The 18,361-nt window shown below is 43.9% G+C and overlaps 1 protein-coding gene across 3 annotated transcripts in view; it reads left to right on the plus strand.

Annotated features, from left to right (window-relative positions):
- The window catches only part of acp2 (acid phosphatase 2, lysosomal), a 121,056-nt gene that overhangs the window by 51,677 nt on the left and 51,018 nt on the right, over positions 1 to 18,361 (plus strand). For all 3 annotated transcript variants that reach the window (XM_043706324.1, XM_043706322.1, XM_043706323.1), the window contains exon 8: positions 9,040 to 9,131. In XM_043706324.1, coding sequence (XP_043562259.1) covers positions 9,040 to 9,131 — 92 coding nt within the window. The remainder of the gene's footprint in view (positions 1 to 9,039; positions 9,132 to 18,361) is intronic.

The following is an 18,361-nucleotide window of genomic DNA, read 5'->3' on the forward strand; positions in this document are numbered from 1 at the left end:
ACCTCCTTCCACCTATCGCATTTCCAACGCCCCTCCCCCAAGTCCCTCCTCCCTACCTTTTATCTTAGCCTGCTTGGCACACCCTCCTCATTCCTGAAGAAGGGCTCATGCCTGAAATGTCGATTCTCCTGTTCCCTGGATGCTGCCTGACCTGCTGCGCTTTTCCAGCAGCACATTTTCAGCTCTGATCTCCAGCATCTGCAGTCCTCATTTTCTCCTACTATTTAGAGGCCTCTACATCACTCCCATTATGGTTTTTCCACCTTTGCAGTTTCTCAACTCTACCCACACCGATTCTATATCATCTGACCCCATTTCATTTGTTGCTATTGATTTAATTTAATTTCTTACGAACAAGGCAACCCCAGCCCCTCTGCCCACCTGCCTGTCTTTTTGATAAGATATTTAGCTCCCAGTCCTGACTCCCTTGAAGCCACATTTCTATGATGCCCGCCACATCGTATCTGCTAATTTCGATCTGTGTGACAAACTCATTTACCTTATTTCATATACTGCGTGCATTCAGTTACAACACCTTCACTCCTGTATTGACCGTTCCTCTTCTCATTGTCATTGATTTATCCAGTGTGTGTTTAAAGTTTGATTCCTCACCCTTTCCAAACACTGTCCTATTTTGTGTCCTGGAGACTTTAATAACCTCGACTGAGTTCTCCTTTAGAGCCGTAGAGATGTACAGTACCGAAACAGACCCTTTGGTCCAACTTGTCCATGCCGACCAGATATCCTCACCCAATCTAGTCCCACCTGCCAGCACCCGGCCCATATCCCTCCAAACCCTTCCTATTCATATACCCATCCAAGTGCCTTTTAAATGTTGCAATGGTACCAGCCTCCACCACATCCTCTGGCAGCTCATTACATACACGTACCACCCTCTGTGTGAAAAAGTTGCCCCTTAGGTCTCTTTTATATCTTTCCCCTCTCACCCTAAACTTATGCCCTCTAGTTCTGGACTCCCCGACCCCAGGGAAAAGACTTTGTCTATTTACCCTATCCATGCCCCTCATAATTTTCATAAACCTTTATAAGGTCATCCCTCACCCTCTGACGCTCCAGGGAAAACAGCCCCAGCTGTTCAGCCTCTCCCTGAAGCTCAAATCCTCCAACCCTGGCAACATCCTTGTAAATCTTTTCTGAACCCTTTCAAGTTTCACATCATCTTTCCGATAGGAAGGAGACCAGAATTGCACGCAATATTCCAACAGTGGCCTAACCAATGTCCTGTACAGCCGCAACATGACCTCCCAACTCCTCTCTTCGCTGTCCATTACCCCTCCAATTTTGGTGTCATCTGCAAACTTACTAACTGTACCTCTTATGCTCGCATCCAAATCATTTATATAAATGATGAAAAGTAGTGGACTCCACCAATCTTTGTGGCACTCCACTGGTCACAGGCCTCCAGTCTGAAAAACAACCCTCCACCAACACCCTCTGTCTTCTACCTTTGAGCCTGTTCTGTATCCAAATGGCTAGTTCTCCCTGTATTCCATGAGGTCTAACCTTGCTAACCAGTCTCCCATGGGGAACCTTGTCGAATACCTTACTGAAGTTCATATAGATGACATCTACTGCTCTGCCCACATTAATCCTCTTTATTACTTCTTCAAAAACTCAATCAAGTTTGTGAGACATGATTTCCCACACACAAAGCCATGTTGACTATCCATAATTGGTCCTTGCCTTTTCAAATACATATTCATCCTGTCCTTCAGGATTCCCTTCAACAATTTGTCCATCACCGATGCTGGTCTATAGGTCCCTGGCTTGTCCTTACCACCTTTCTTAAACAATGGCACCACGTTAGCCAACCTTCAGTCTTCCGGCACCTCATCTGTGACTATCGATGATACAAATATCTCAGCAAGAGGCCCAGTAATCACTTCCCTAGCTTCCTAAAGACTAAGGTACACCTGATCAGGTCCTGGGGATTTATCCACTTTTATGCGTTTAAAGACATCCAGCAATTTCTCCTCTGTAATATGGATATTTTTCAAGATGTCACCATCTATTTCCCTACATTCTATATCTTCCATGTCCTTTTCCACAATAAATACTGATGCAAAATTCTCATTTAGTATCTACCCCATCTCCTGCGGCTTCACACAAAGGTCGCCTTACTGATCTTTGAGGGGAGAAAGTGAGGACTGCAGATACTGGAGATCAGAGCTGAAAATGTGTTGCTGGAAAAGCGCAGCAGGTCAGGCAGCATCCAAGGAGCAGGAGAGTCGACGTTTCGGGCATGAGCCCTTCTTCAGGAAGGGCTCATACCCGAAACGTCGATTCTCCTGCTCCTTGGATGCTGCCTGACCTGCTGATCTTTGAGGGGCCCTATTCTCCCTAGTTATCCTTTTGGTCTCAATTTATTCATAAAAACCCTTTGGATTCTCCTTTGCCAAAGGTATCTCATGTCCCCTTTTTGCCCTCCTGATTTCCCTCTTAAGGATACTCCTACTGCCTTTATACTCTTCTAAGGATTCATTCGATCTCTCCTGTCTGTAACTGACATATGCTTCCTTCTTTTTATTAACCAAACGCTCAATTTCTTCAGTCTTTCAGCATTCCCTATACCTACCTGCCTTCCCTTTCACCCTGACAGGAATATACTTTCTCTGGACTCTTGTTATCTCATTTCTGAAGGCTTCCCATTTTCCAGCCGTTCCTTTACCTGCGAACATCTGTTCCCAATCAACTTTTGAAAGTTCTTGCCTAATATCATCAAAATTGGCCTTTCTCCCATTTGGAACTTCAACTTTTAGATCTGGTCTATCCTTTTCCATCACTATTTTAAAACTAATAGAATTATGGTCGCTGGCCCCAAAGTGCTCCCCCACTGACACCTCAGTCACCTGCCCAGCCTTATTTCCCAAGAGTAGGTCAAGTTTTGCACCTTCTCTAGTAGGTACATCCACACATTGAATCAGAAAATTGTCTTGTACACACACTCTCCATCTAAACCCGTAACACTATGGCAGTCTCAGTCGATGTTTGGGAAGTTAAAATCCCCTACCTTAACCACCCTATTAATCTTAAAGATAGCTGAGATCTCGTTGCAAGTTTGTTTCTCAATTTCCCTCTGACTATTCGGGGGTCTATAATACAATGCTGAAAAATGTGTCGCTGGAAAAGCGCAGCAGGTCAGGCGGCATCCTGAAGAAGGGCTCATGCCCGAAACGTTGATTCTCCAGCTCCTTGGAATCTGCCTGACCTGCTACGCTTTTCCAGCAACACATTTTCCAGCTCTGGTCTCCAGCATCTGCAGTCCTCACTTTCTCCTAGTCTCTAATACAATCCCAATAAGGTGATCATCCCTTTCTTATTTCTCAGTTCTACCCAAATAACTTCCCTGGATGTATTTCTGGGTATATCCTCCCTTAGTACAACCTCATATCCTTTATTTTCTTATTTTTCATAGTTCTCCATGCAGTTAAAACCACTCCCACAGACATGAACCTGCGGCTTTGCTTCCCATTAGCCAGTAAAATTCTTGGAATTTTACCCTTCCCTTCCCCCCCCCCACTTCCTAGTTTAAAGTCCTTTTGACCACCTTATTTAGCCCTTTTGCTGGACCACTGGTTCCAGTTTGCTTCAAGTGGAGACTGTGCCAATGGTACAGGTCCCTCCTATTCTAATACTGATACCAGTGCCCTCTGAAGAGGCACACCTCTTTCCCACAGCACACTTGTAGCCACATGTTTACTTCCCTTGTTCTCATGTCTCTATGTCAATTTGCATGTGGTTTGGACAGTAATCTGGAGATTATCACCCTTGAGGACCTGTTCTTTAATTTGATTCTTAGTTCCTGATCATCCCTAAACTTGTCTTGCTTATGTTGTTTGTCCTGACATGGACCAAAATAACTGGATCCTCCCTCTCCCTTTCCAATATCCTTTCAAGCCAGTCAGGTATGTCTCATGCCCTGGCACTGGGCACAGGACTCTCTGTCTTGCTTATAAAGAATACTGTCTGTTCCCCTAATTATAGAATCCCCTACAACTATCACTTGTCTTTTTGCTTCCCCCTCTTGAATGGCCTCCTGTACCATGGTGCAGTGGTCAGCTGGATCATCTATCCTACAACTCTGTTCCTTAGCCACACAGAGAGCAAGTACCTGTTGGTCAAGAGCTGAGGCTCCTCTCTTCCTGAATGCATGATCCCTCTACCTGTGTCACTTGCAGTCACACCCTACGGTCCCTGGCCACTGACTGAATTTGAGGTACTTAATCTACCAGGTGTGACTGTCACCCGAAACAAAGCATTCAGGTATTTCTCCCGCTTTCAAATGTGCCATTGTTTAAATCTCAGATTCCAGGTTTTCAATTCTAAGTCAAAGTTCCTCCAGCAACCTACACTTGCTACAAATGTGGTCACTGCCGCTCACATTGGGATCAGCCAGCCCCCACGTCATACAGCTACATCACATCACCTGTCCAGCTATCTCTACTTAGTTAATTCAGTTATTATCCCTTGACCATTAATCTAGAAACTCAGCTAATGTTCTGGGGACATGGGTTCGAATCTATTGTGGTGGAATTTGAATTCAATTTTAAAAATTCTGGAGATAAGAATTCATTGACCATCACCGATTGTCAGAAAGACCCTGGCCTAGATGTGTCTTCAGACCTGCAGCAATGTGGTTGACTCTCAATTGTCCTCTGAAATGACTCCACAAGTCACTCAGTTGTATCAATCACTATGAAGTCTCAACAAAGAGATGAAACCAGACAGTCCACCTGGTATTGACCTAGGCACTAGAAACTACAACGGCAGAAACAGTCCTGTCAACCTTGCAAAATCCCCCTTACTAACATCTGGGGCTAGTGTCAAAATGATATCTCTCAGATTAGTCAGCAACAGCCTGACATAGTCATACTCATAGAATCATACCTTACAATGTCCCAGACACCACCATCACCTTCCTGAATATGTTCTGTCCCAATGGCAGGATAGACGCAGAAGAGTTGGTGGCACAGTTGAGAGGGTGTTGCCCTTGGAGTCCTCAACGTTGAAACCTGGACCCTTGAAGCCCCATGGCTTTCAGGAAACCTTGTGAAGTTTACCACTTACCATTCTCCCTTGGCTGATGAACCATATTGAGTAATACTTCAAAGAAGCAGCGAGATTGGAAACGACACAAAATGTCCACTGGGTGGGGGATTTCAATGTCGACCACCAAGAGTGGCTCAGCAGCAGCACTACTGATTGAGCTGGTCAGTTCTAAAGGACATTGCTGAGAAACTGGGTCTGTGGCAGATGGTGAGGGCTCCAACAAGTGGGGAAAAAAAACATACTTAACCTCATCTTAACTCATCAGTTGGCTTCTGTCCATGAGAGTATTGGTATGAAATACCACATTGAGAATAACCTCCATCATGTTGTGTGGCACCATCACTGTGCTAAATGGAACAGAATTCAAATAGATCTAGAAACTCAAGACTGGGCATCCATGAGATGCTGTGGACCATCTCACTCATCAGGATTGTACTCCAACATATCCTGTAACCTCATGGTCCGGCATATCCTCCACTCTGCCATTGCCATCAAGCCAGGGCATTAAACCTGGTTCAATGGAGAGTGCAGGAGGGCATACGCAAGGAGCAGCAGAAGTCATACCTAAAAGTGAGTCGTCAACCTGGTGAAGCTACCAAATTGGGCCACTTGCATGCCATCCAGCATAAGCAGCAAATGATAGAGCTAAGTGATTCCACAACCAATGGATCAGATGTAAACTTTGCAGTCATGCCATAGTCGTGAAAGATGTTCAATTAAACAACTCACTGGAGGAAGAGACTCCACAAATACTCCTGTCTTTAAGGATGGAAAAGCCCAATACATCACTGCAAAAGATAGGGCTAAAGTATTTGTAGCAACCTTTAGCCAAAAGTGCTGGGTAGATGATCCATCTTGGCCTCCTCCAGTGATCCCCAGCATTACAGATACCAGTCTTGAGCCAATTTGACTGACTCCATGTGATGTCAAAAAGTGACTGAAGACTTCGATACTGCAAAGGTTATGGGCTCTGACAACATTCTAGTAAAAGTACCGAAGACTTGTCCATCAAAAACTGCCACTCCCCTCGTCAAGTTCTTCCAATACAACTGGAACACAGGCATCTGCATGACAATGTGGAAAACTGCCCAGGTATGTCTTCCATACAAAAACAAGTGAGACAAATGCAATCTGGCCAATTATCACTCCATCAGACTGTTCTCAATCATCAGTAAAGTGATGAGAATCAATTGGGCAAGCTGTCTGTTGGTTGGAGCCATTCTTGGTGCATCAGAAGATGGCTGTTGTTGTTGAGGGTCAGTCATCTCAACTCCAGGACATCACTGCAGTAATTCCTCAGGGTAGTTTCTTAGCCCCCAAACATTTTCAGTTGCTTTATCAATGACCATCCCCTCCATGATAAGATCAGAATGATTGCACAGTGTTCAGCACCAGATACTGAAGGAGTCCATGTTCAAATGCACCAAGATCTGGGTAATATCCAGGCCTGGACTGACGAGCAGTATACAAATGCCAGGCAATGGCCATTTCCAACAAGAAAACACTGCCCTATGACATTCAATAATATTATCATCACTGAATCCCTACTATCAATGTCTTGGAGGTTAACGCTATCTTGAACTTTAACTGAATTCTGAAAACAGACTCAACATGTTTAATATTTCCTCTTAACTGAGACTTTTCATTCCATGCAACATCCTTGTAAATTTCTGCACCCTCTCCAATGCATTCACAAGCTTTCACAGTGTGGTAGTCAAAACTGTACACAGTATTCTACCTGTGGCTTAATCAATATTTTATAAAGTTGTAACCAGATCTTCTTGCTTCTATATACTACAATGTGGAGGTGCCAGTATTGGACAGGGGTGGACAAGGTCAGAAGTCAGATCACAACAGATTATTGTCCAACAAGTTTATTTGAAATCACAAACTTTCGGAGCATTGTCCCTCGTCAGGTATTCTAAGCCTCAGCTAATGAAGGCATGCATCCTGTAAGCCGTCTTCACTCCTCTGTCTACCTGTGACACCTTCAGCAATCTTTGGTCTTGTACACCAAAGACCCTTTGTTCCTCAAAAGTCTTTAGGAACCTGCCATTCATTGTGCAAAATCCTTCCCTTATTAGAACTTATTGGGGCAGGCACAGCACAGTGGCTCAGTGGGTAGCACAGCTGCCTAACAGCACCAGGGACCTGGGTTCGATTCCAACCTCTGGGAACTGTCTGCACATTCTCCCTGTGTCTGCGTGGGTTTTCTCTGGGTGCTACAGTTTCCTCTCTGTCACAAACATGTGCAGGTTAGGTGAATTGGTCATGCTAATTTGCCCATAGTGTTTTTTAGATTAGATTAGATTACTTACGGTGTGGAAACAGGCCTTTCGGCCCAACAAGTCCACACTGACCCTCCGTAGAGCAACCCACCCAGACCCATTCCCCTACATTTACCCCTTCACCTAACACTGCAGGCAATTTAGCTTGATCAATTCACCTAACCTGCACATCTTTGGACTGTGGGAGGAAACCGGAGTATGGGGAGAATGTGCAAACTCCACACAGACAGTTGCCTGAGGTGGGAATGTGTAGGTTTAGTGCATTAGTCAGGGGAAATATGGAGTATTGGGGAATGGGTCTGGGCAGGTTACTCTTCGGAGGATTGGTGTAGACTTGTCGGGCCAAATGGCCTGTTTCCACACTCAGGATTCTACGCGAACTCCCAAAACGCATTACCTCACTTATCAGGATTTAGTTCTATCTGCCATTGCTCTGCCCAGTTTACCAGCTGATCAATGATAGAGTAGCTTGAGACCATCCTCCTCAGTATCAACAATACCACCAATACTAATTATACCTTGCACATCCAAGTCATTAATATACGTGACAAGAAGGGCCCCAGCATTGACCCCTTGGTATACCACAGATTTGAGGCTTCCAATCACAAAAGCTCTCCAACATCACCCTTTGCCAATTTTAGATCCAGTTTGCCAACTTGCCTTTGGTTCTGTGAGCCGCTACCTTTTGGACCAGTCTTCCATGTGAGACCTTGTCTAAGACCTGAGTTAACTTCACGTAAATCACATCAACAACATTACCCTTGCCAATATATTGTCACCTTTTCAAAAAATTCAATTAATTTGACAGGACCTACCTATAACAAATCCATGCTGACAATCCTTGATTAATCTTGCCTTTCCAAGTGTTGATTAATTCTGTCTCAGAATTTTTTCCAATATTTTCTGAACCACTGATGTACCAACTGGTCTGCATTTACTTGGCCTGTGTCTGCTGTCCTCATTGAACAATTGGGCGGCACGGTGGCACAGTGGTTAGCACTGCTGCCTCACAGTGCCAGAGACCCGGGTTCAATTCCCGCCTCAGGCGACTGACTGTGTGGAGTTTGCACGTTCTCCCCGTGTCTGTGTGGGTTTCCTCCGGGTGCTCAGGTTTCCTCCCACAGTCCAAAGATGCGCAGGTCAGGTGAATTGGCCATGCTAAATTGCCCGTAGTGTTAGGTAAGGGATGAATGTAGGAGTATGGGTGGGTTGCGCTTCGGCGGGGCGGTGTGGACTTGATGGGCCGAAGGGCCTATTTCCACACTGTAAGTAACCTAATCTAATCTAACCTAATCAAAGGAATCACATTAGCTATCCTGTCATCTGGCATTTCACCTGTGCTGAGCAAAGTTTTAAATATCTTCACCACAGCCCCAGCAATTTCTTCCCTTGCCTCCCATAGTAGCCTGTTTTCACAGCAAATACCAGTCCCTACACTGACTGGTCCCTGGTATCACAGTGGCTGTCCCCACACTGACCAGTCCTTGGTTTCATAGTGACAGTCCCAACACTGACCAGACCTTGGATGGTCTGGTCTCAGTAAATGTCTGAGTGGTGTGATACAATTGCCCTAACTCAATAGCTGTGTATTGAGCAACCTTGAAAGTTAACGTATTGCTATGATCTCCAGTTGTTTATCTGCATTCGTTTACTCTTGCTAAAAATGTCTTCATTTTTACAGGCGTGCTACTCAAACAAATCCTCGAAAATGTTACTCGTTCAATAAATGTGACCAATTCCACTCCCCGTCTCAAAATGATCATGTATTCAGCGGTGAGTTACCTGAGATTGAAGAGGATCAAAATGTTGAGTATGAATGGTTGACAGGGTTAAATACCAAAGTTTGGGAGAAGATTTGTAGCTTGGGAGCTCGTTGTTGTGGTTCTGTTTGCCGAGCTGGGAGTTTGTGTTGCAGACATTTCGTCCCCTGTCTAGGTGACATCCTCAGTGCTTGGGAGCCCTTCTGTGATGTTTCCTCCGGCATTTATAGTGATTTGTATCTGCCGCTTCCGGTTGTCAGTTCCAGCTGTCCGCTGCACTGGCCGGTATATTGGGTCCAGGTCAATGTGCTTATTGATTGAATCTGTGGATGAGTGCCATGCTTAGCTGTCTTCCTGTTTGTCCTATGTAGTGTTTTGTGCAGTCCTTGCATGGGATTTTGTACACTACATTAGTTTTGCTCATGCTGGGTATTGGGTCCTTCGTCCTGTTGAGTTGTTGTGTGAGAGTGGCTGTTGGTTTGTATGCTGTTATGAGTCCTAGTGGTCGCAGTAGTCTGGCTGTCAATTCAGAAATGTTCTTGATTTATGGTAGTGTGGCTAGTCCTTTGGGTTGTGGCATGTCCTCATTCCGTTGTCTTTCCCTTAGGCATCTGTTGATGAAATTGCGAGAGTATCCGTTTTTGGCGAATACATTGTAGATGTGTTCCTCTTCCTCTTTTGCAGTGTGTTGTGACCCTTTTGAACAGTGTCTTGATGCAACTTCTTTTGTGTGTGTGTTGGGGTGGTTGCTTTCGTAGTTTAGGACTTGGTCTGTGTGTGTGGCTTTCCTGTGTACCTTTGTGGTGAATTCTCCATGGGAGTTGGTTGTCCTTTTCTCCCTCTCTAGTGAATCGGATTCCTGTGAGTGTGGCGTTGATCATCCGGTGTGTATTCTCTATTTCTGTATTTTTAATGATTACAAAGGACTCATAACAGCACACAAACCAACAGCCACTCTCAGACAACAACTCACCAGGACGAAGGACCCGATACCCAGCATGAGCATAACTAATGTAGTGTACAAATTCCCATGCAAGGACTTCATAAAACACTACATAGGACAAACAGGAAGACAGCTAACGATCCGCATCCATGAACACCAACTAGCCACAAAACGACACGACCAGCTATCACACTCAGATGACAAGCAAGATGAGTTCGACTGGGACAACACTACTATTATAGGACAAGCCAAACAGAGAACAGCCAGGGAATTCCTAGAGGCATGGCACTCATCCACAGATTCAATCAATAAGCACATCGACCTGGACCCAATATACCGGCCACTGCAGCGGACAGCTGGAACTGACAACCGGAAGCGGCAGATACAAATCACTATAAATGCCGGAGGAAACCTCACAGAAGCGCTTTACAGGAGGCTTCTAAGCACTGAGGATGTCACCTAGACAGGGGACGAAACGTCTGCAACACAAACTCCCAGCTTGGCGAACAGAACCACAACAGGATTAAATACCCCATGATGACGTTGTGATCTAAAAAGCTACGTTTCATGGTATTAACAATCACATCAGCTCAGAATTGATTGGCAGTATTAAGTATACCAAGATTGACATCATAAAAATCACTGTGATCAATGGTATTAAATATAGCACAATTATCACCATTGTTGGTATCAGACCAATGCCGATTTGAAAATACTGCTCACACCACGATTGCTATGAAACACACTGCCAGCGGCAGTATTCATCAATTTCTTTAATAATGTTTTATTTGCTTTCAAGGTGCCCTCAGCAGTGTCATGTTTCAATCTCGTATTCCATTCCAATGTGTCATAACTGGCAACAGTGTACAGACCGTGGACACAACCAATTTAACTGTCCAATCAAACCTCTCAATTAGTCTGTTTCTTCTCCGGATGCAACACAACTTCCTGTGAGAATGTGGCCTAATTTGTCAGGGTGCAGTTAACATTTTCCGAAGGAAGACTGTTCATGCAGAGTCAGTTCTGACCTAATCAGTTTTATGTCAAATTCTTTTTAAATTTAAAGCCCTTGAAGCATGACTTACTTTTATTTTGTCATAATTTATTCAAATTCTCTCTAACTTGCTTAATCATTGATGTGCTTCATAAAGATGTCTGCCAGTCTCTCTTTGTGATAGCCATTAGAACATTGTTGGGTCTGTTTTAGACTGAATAGAATCTATTTTCAGCAAGCCAGATCTAACTGAGAAATACAGCACCTTCAGTACAGCATTCAAATCGTAACACGTTTATTTAATTTTCATAACTTCCATTTTCCTGCTTTAAATTCCATCAGAAATACTTATGAAATTTCTCATGTGCTAAAATGTGTCTTCTCTATACATTGACTTAGCTTCCTCAGAGAGGTTGATAAAGGAGCTAAGAAGATTACTTTCTTCTGCAGTGAGAGAATCCAACATTTTAACAATAGAGTTTCTCTTCAAAACCCAGAGCCAACAGTTTGGCTATGTGCCCCATCAGGGAGCATTTTTTTCTGTGCTTATCCATTTGCCTGGAGTTTTTTGAAGGCAGGCTCAATTGAAATGTTGAGGGCAGTAGACAGTTATCTAAATCAACACAACTTCTAATTTGTTTGTAACCACTAAGCTCTCTTGATCATAAGGGGTTCTGCTTCTTGGAGTAGCCCAGCCTGTTCTATAGTCTCTCTTCCCACCCGATCTTCAGTATTTGTCTTGCTACAATCAGTTCTGAAGAAGAGTCACTGGACCTAAAACATTAACTTTTTTTTTTCTCTCTACAGAGTTTGTCCAGCAATTTCTGTTTTTGTTTCTGTTCCATAGTCCTTGTTCTTATCAAACTATGACAACTTCTGTCTCATTCTGGATGACTACCACAAGATCATTTGATAAGGTTCCCCACAGTAGGCTATTGCATAAAATATTGAGGCATGGGATTGAGATGATTTAGCAGTTTGGAACAGAAATTGGCTAGCAAAAGGAAGACAGAGGGTGGTGGTTGATGGGAAATGTTCATCCTGGAGTTCAGTTACTAGTGGTGTACCACAAGGATTTGTTTTGGGGACACTGCTGTTTGTCATTTTTATAAATGATCGAGATGAAGGTTTAGAAGGGTGGGTTAGTAAATTTGCAGAAGACACTAACGTTGACGGAGTTGTGGATAATGGTGAAGGATGTTGCAGATTATAGAGGGACGTAGATAAGCTGCAGAGCTGGGCTGAGTGGTAGCAAATGGAGTTTAATGCGGAAAAGTGTGAGGTGATTCACTTTGGAAGAAATAAAGAGGCTAATGGGAAGATTCTTGGTAGTGTAGATGAGCAGAGGGATCTCTGTATCCGTGTACATAGATCCCTGAAAGTTGCCACCCAGGTTGATAGGTTGTTAAGAAGGCATACGGCGTGTTAGCTTTTATTGGTAGAGGGATTGAGTTTCGGAGCCAGGAGGTCATGCTGCAGCTGTACAAAACTCTGGTGCGGCTGTACTTGGAGTATTGCGTACAGTTCTGGTCACTGCATTATAGGAAGGATGTGGAAACTTTGGAAAGGGTTCGGAGGAGATTTACTAAGATGTTGCCTGATATGGAGGGAAGGTCTAATGGGGAAAGGCTGAGGGACTTGAGGCTTTCTCATTAGAGAGAAGAAGGTTGAGAGGTGACTTAATTGAGACATAGAAGATAATCAGAGGGTTAGGTAGTGGTGGACAGTGAGAGCCTTTTTCCTCAGATGGTGACGGCTAGCACGAGGGGATATAGCTTTAAATTGAGGGGTGATAGATATAGAACAGATGTCAGAGGTAGTTTCTTTACTCTGAGGGTAGTAAAACACTACCCTCTGAGGTAGTGGAACACGTCTGCAACATTAGTAGACTCGCCAGCTTTAAGGGCATTTAAATGGTCATTGGATAAACATATGGATGAAAATGGAACAGTGTAGGATAGATAGGCTTCAGATTGGTTCCACAGGTCGGTGCAACATTGAGGGCCGAAGGGCCTGTGCTGGGTTGTAATGTTCTATGTTCTATCTTCCCCTTGCTATCATTAGAACTCTTGCTTCTTTTACTCGCCTTCCACATCTTTCCCTCATTTTGCCCATCTATGAATCTTGCCTCCTATCTGTCATCTTCCACTTTAGAATAGGGCCATATACAGCTGGGTTCCCTTGTTTTCCCTATATTGGTGCCGTTGCTTCACTGACTGACCTTTCTAGTTTATGTGTTTCTTTGGTGCCAACCTTTGGTAGCTCTCCTCTGGACAAAAGGCCTTGTCCTGAATCTGTATTTCACTTTTTTCATATTCAGTCAGCCTTTCACATGCCATAATCTGGTCCTCATAATTGTGCAACAGATGTGTATGTGAAATGCATGATGCCTTGTGACTTTGCCTGACTTGTTCCGATTCTGTAAGTGTGTAATTGGTGCCAAATAATCTTGAAATGTTACCTAACTGTTTGATTACTTTGTGAGAAAACTAGAAAATGTGTATTGATTTGAAAATCTAACTGCAGTTAATATGAGGAATTTAACACCAAGTGGCATAGTTCAATAATTTCAAGACAAGAATTGAGTTCGGAATCTCTAAGTACAGTTTTTGTATTTTGTAAATCGCCTGTTAAATTACATTATATGTTTTAATAGGGGGCTGGTTAGTTCAGTTGACTGGATGGTTGATTTGCAATGCAGATTGATGCCAACAGTGTGAGTTTAATGCCCTCATCAGCTGAGACTATCATGAAAGAGACAATTCTCAACCCCTCCCCTCGCCTGAGGCATGGTGATCCTCAGGTTAAATCACACCAGTCATCTGTCTAATGACAGAACAGCTCTGCGCTTTGGTAAGACTATAGTGATTTTAACTTTAAATTTTTTTTGTGTGAGCCGATGCATTTTGAGAGGTCAGCTGCAAGAGAGAAGTGTGCAGTAAACAGCAGGACTGTTAGGAGATTTGATATTCAGTGATCTTGGGGTGCACATCCATAGCACCCTGACTGTGGCAGCACAAGTGGATAAGATGATAAAGAAGGCTTATGACTGGCTTCTGGGGCATTAAGTATAAAATTGACAAATCATATTTCAGATATACAAGAGGCCACTATTCTGGAAGCTATCAGAAAAATGAAAATCTTATTAAACAATTAAATTGCCCATTTTTTTTGTAATTGCTTAATTCAGCATAAAAGAATAGACATTCCAGTTTTATTCATAAACAAAAAAAAACTTTATGAAGCAATTTTAACCAATAGCAAGAAAGGAACTCAAATTGCTAAATTGATACTTTATAACCTAAGCACTACCCCTTTCATGAAATTCCCATGCAACAGACACTTGTCCAAATGTCTTTTAAGTATTATGACTCTACCACTTCTGCTGGCAGCTCATTCCATAGACATACCATCTCTGTAAAATATGTTGCCCCTCGGGTTCCCTTTTATTCTTTCTCCTCTAACCTTAAACTGATGCCCTCTCGTCCTCGATTCCCCAACGCTGGGAAAAAGACTGAGTGCATTCACCCTATCCATGCCTCTCATGATCTTATACACTTCTATAAGATCCCCCCTCAGTCTCCTACACTCGAAAGAAAGAAGTCCTAGCTTGTCCGACCTCTCCCTATGACTCAGTCCCTTGAGTCCTGGCAACATTTCTTCTGCACTCTTTCCAGTTTAACAACATCCATCCTATTGCAAGGTGACCAAAACTGAATACAATACTCCAAGTACGGCCTCACTAACATCCTGTACAACTGCAACATAACTTCCCTATACTCAATGTCCTGACTGATGAAGGTCAGTGTGTCAAAAGTCTTCTTCACTGCCCTGTCTACCTCTGACTCTACTCTCAGGGAACCTTGCACCTGAACTCCAAGGACTCTCTGTTCCACAACCCTCCTTAAGGCCCTACCATTCACTTGGATTTGATTTTCCAAGATGCAGGATCTCACACTTATCTGTGTTAAACTCCAATTGCCATTTCTTGTCCCACTTCCCCAGCTGATCAAGGTCCTGCTGCAATTTCTGATAACCCTCCTCTTTGTCCACGATACCCCATGTTTTAGTGTCACCTGCAAACTTACTAATCATACCTTGTACATTCTCATCCAGATCACTGATATAGATAACAAAGAGCAATGGGCCCAGCACTGATCCCTGAGGCACTCCACTAGTCACAGGCCTCCAGTCCAAGAAATATCCTTCCGTTATAACCCTCTGCTTCATACTATCAAGCTAATTGTGTATTCGATTTGCCAGCTCCCCCTGGATTCCATGTGATCTAACCTTCCAGAGCAGCTTATCATGTGGAACCTTATCCAAAACCTCACTTAAATCCATATAGACTACGTCTGCCGCCCTGCCTTTGTCAGCCTTCCTGGTCACTCACCAAAAAACTCTAACGCATCACTCTCTGTGTGAAAATGTTGCTCCTTCAATCCCTTTTTAATCTTGCCCCTCTCACCTTAAACCTATGCCCTATAGTGTTGGGCTCCCCTAGGAAAAGCCCCTAGCTTTTCACCCTATCCATGACCCTCCTGATTTTAGAAACGTCTACAAAGTCACCCCTCAGCCCCCAACACCCCAGGCAAAGTAGCCCCAGCCTGTTCAGCCTCTCCCTATAGCCCAAATGTTCCAACCTTGGCAACATCCTTATAAATCTTTTCTGAACCCTTTCAAGTTTCACATCTTTCCTATGGTAGTGACACCAGAATTGAACGCAGTTTTCCAAAAATAGCCTAACCAATGTCCTGTGCAGCTGCAACATGACAACCCGACTCCAATACTCAATGCACTGACCAATAAATGCAAGGGTACCTTCTTCACTATCCTGTCTACTTGTGACTCCACTTTCAAGGAATGATGAACCTACAGCCCAAGATCTCTTTGTTCAGCAATACTCCTCAGGACCTTACCATTAAGTATATAAATCCTGCTCTGATTTGCCTTAGGAAAATGTCACACCTCACATTCATCTGAATTAAACTCCATCCTCTCCTCTTTGACCATTTGATCAAGGACCCGTCGTACTCTGAGGTAACCTTCTTGGCTGTTCACTACACTACCAATTTTGGTGTCACCTGCAAACTTACTAACCGTATCTCCTATATTCATTTTCAAATCATTTATGTAAATGGACATCGAAATCATTGATATAAATGCCAAAAAAGTAGTGGACACAGCACCGATCCTTGTGGAACACTGCTGGTCACAGGTCTCCCGTCTGAAAAGCAACCCTCCACTCGACCCTCTGACTACTACCTTTGAGCCAGTTACATATCCAAATGGCTAGTTCTCCCTGTATTTCATGTGATCTAACCTTGCTGACCAGTCTACCATGCAGAATCTTGTCAAACATCTTACTGAAGTCTACATAGCCCACATCCACTGCTCTTTCTTCATCAATCCTTTGTCACGTCTCCAAAAAACTCAACCATGTTAGTGAGATACAATTTGCCATGCACAAAACCATGTTGATTAGATTAGATTAAATTCCCTACAGACTATCCATAATTTGTCCTTTCCTTTCCAAATACAAGTAAATCCCACACATTAGGATCCCATCCAACAACTTGCCCACCACTGATGTCGGGATCACTGATCTATAGTTCCCTGCTTTTGGGGTCATTATCAAGAGAGTGCCATGCTTATGGATGGTCAGTGCTGAGGAATGCCACCTTGTCAGATGGTGTGTTATGAGTGCCACATTTGCCTTCTCAAGTAGATATAAATTGCTCCTTAGTGATGAAGTACTCAATGCCATCCAAGGTGAACTAAAATGCTCTTCAAATGCACAGCTTTTCATTTGACATACTGTGCTATGAAGTGCTGGTTTGATTTAATGGGACGTAGAACATGGCTGCCACTGGCTGGGCCACCATTTATTGCCTGACCCTAACTGCCGTTAAGAAAGTGATGGTGAGCTACCTTCTCAAACCGTTGCAGTCTATGTGCTCTAGGTTGACCCACAGTGCTATTTGGCAGGCATTTCACAGATTTTGACTCCGCGATAGTGGAAGAAGTGATTTATTTCCAAGCCTTTGGATGCTGCCTGACTTGCTGTGCTTTTCCAGCGCCACACTTTTCAACTCCAAGTCAGGATGGTGAGTGGTTTGGAGGGGAACTTGCAGGTGGTGGTGTCCCAGGTGTCTGCTGCTTTGTCCTCCTAGAAATGGTTGCGAGTTTGGAAAATGTAGTCTAAGGATCTTTAGTGAATTCCTGCAGTGCATCTCGTATCTTGCTGTTACTGAGCATTGGTGGTGGGGAGAGTGGATGTTTGTCAATTAAGCGGGCTGCTTTTTCTTGGATGGTGTCAAGCTTATTCAGTGTTTCTGGAGCTGTACCCATCTAGGAATGTGGAGAACATTCGATCATATTCCTGACTTGTGTCTTGGAGGTGGAAGATGGAAATGTGTTGCTGGAAAAGCGCAGCAGGTCAGGCAGCATCTAGGGAACAGGAGAATCGACGTTTTGGGCATTAGCCCTTCTTCAGGAAGAATGCTAATGCCCGAAACGTCGATTCTCCTGTTCCCTAGATGCTGCCTGACCTGCGCTTTTCCAGCAACACATTTCCATCTCTGATCTCCAGCATCTGCAGACCTCACTTTCTCTTGTAGGTGGAAGTCAAGAGGAGAGTTACTCATTGCATTACTTCTCGCCTCTGACCTGGTCTTGTGTTTATATGATGAGTCCAGCTTAGCTTTTGGTCAATGGTGTCCCCCAGGATGTTGATAGTGGTGGATTCAGTGATGGTAATACCCTTGAATGTCAAGGGGCGATGGTTAGTTCGTCCCTTACCGGAGATGACCTTTGCCTGGCATTTGTGTGGTGGGAATATTACTTTCCACTTGTCAGCCCAAGCTTGGATATTGTCCAGGTCTTGCTGCATTTAGATATAGATTGCTTTACATAGAACATAGAACAATACAGCACAGAACAGGCCCTTCGGCCCACGATGTTGTGCCGAACATTTGTCCTAGCTTAAGCACCCATCCATGTACCTATCCAATTGCCACTTAAAGGTCGCCAATGATTCTGACTCTGCCACTCCCACAGGCAGCGCATTCCATGCCCCCACCACTCTCTGGGTAAAGAACCCACCCCTGACATCCCCCCTATACCTTTCACCCTTCACCTTAAATTTATGTCCCCTTGTAAAACTCTGTTGCACCCGGGGAAAACGTTTCTGACTGTCTACTCTATCTATTCCTCTGATCATCTTATAAACCTCGATCAAGTCACCCCTCATCCTTCGCCATTCCAATGAGAAAAGGCCTAGCACTCTCAACCTACCCTCGTACGA

Source organism: Chiloscyllium plagiosum, chromosome 16, assembly GCF_004010195.1.
Source record: "Chiloscyllium plagiosum isolate BGI_BamShark_2017 chromosome 16, ASM401019v2, whole genome shotgun sequence".
Lineage (NCBI taxonomy): Eukaryota > Metazoa > Chordata > Chondrichthyes > Orectolobiformes > Hemiscylliidae > Chiloscyllium > Chiloscyllium plagiosum.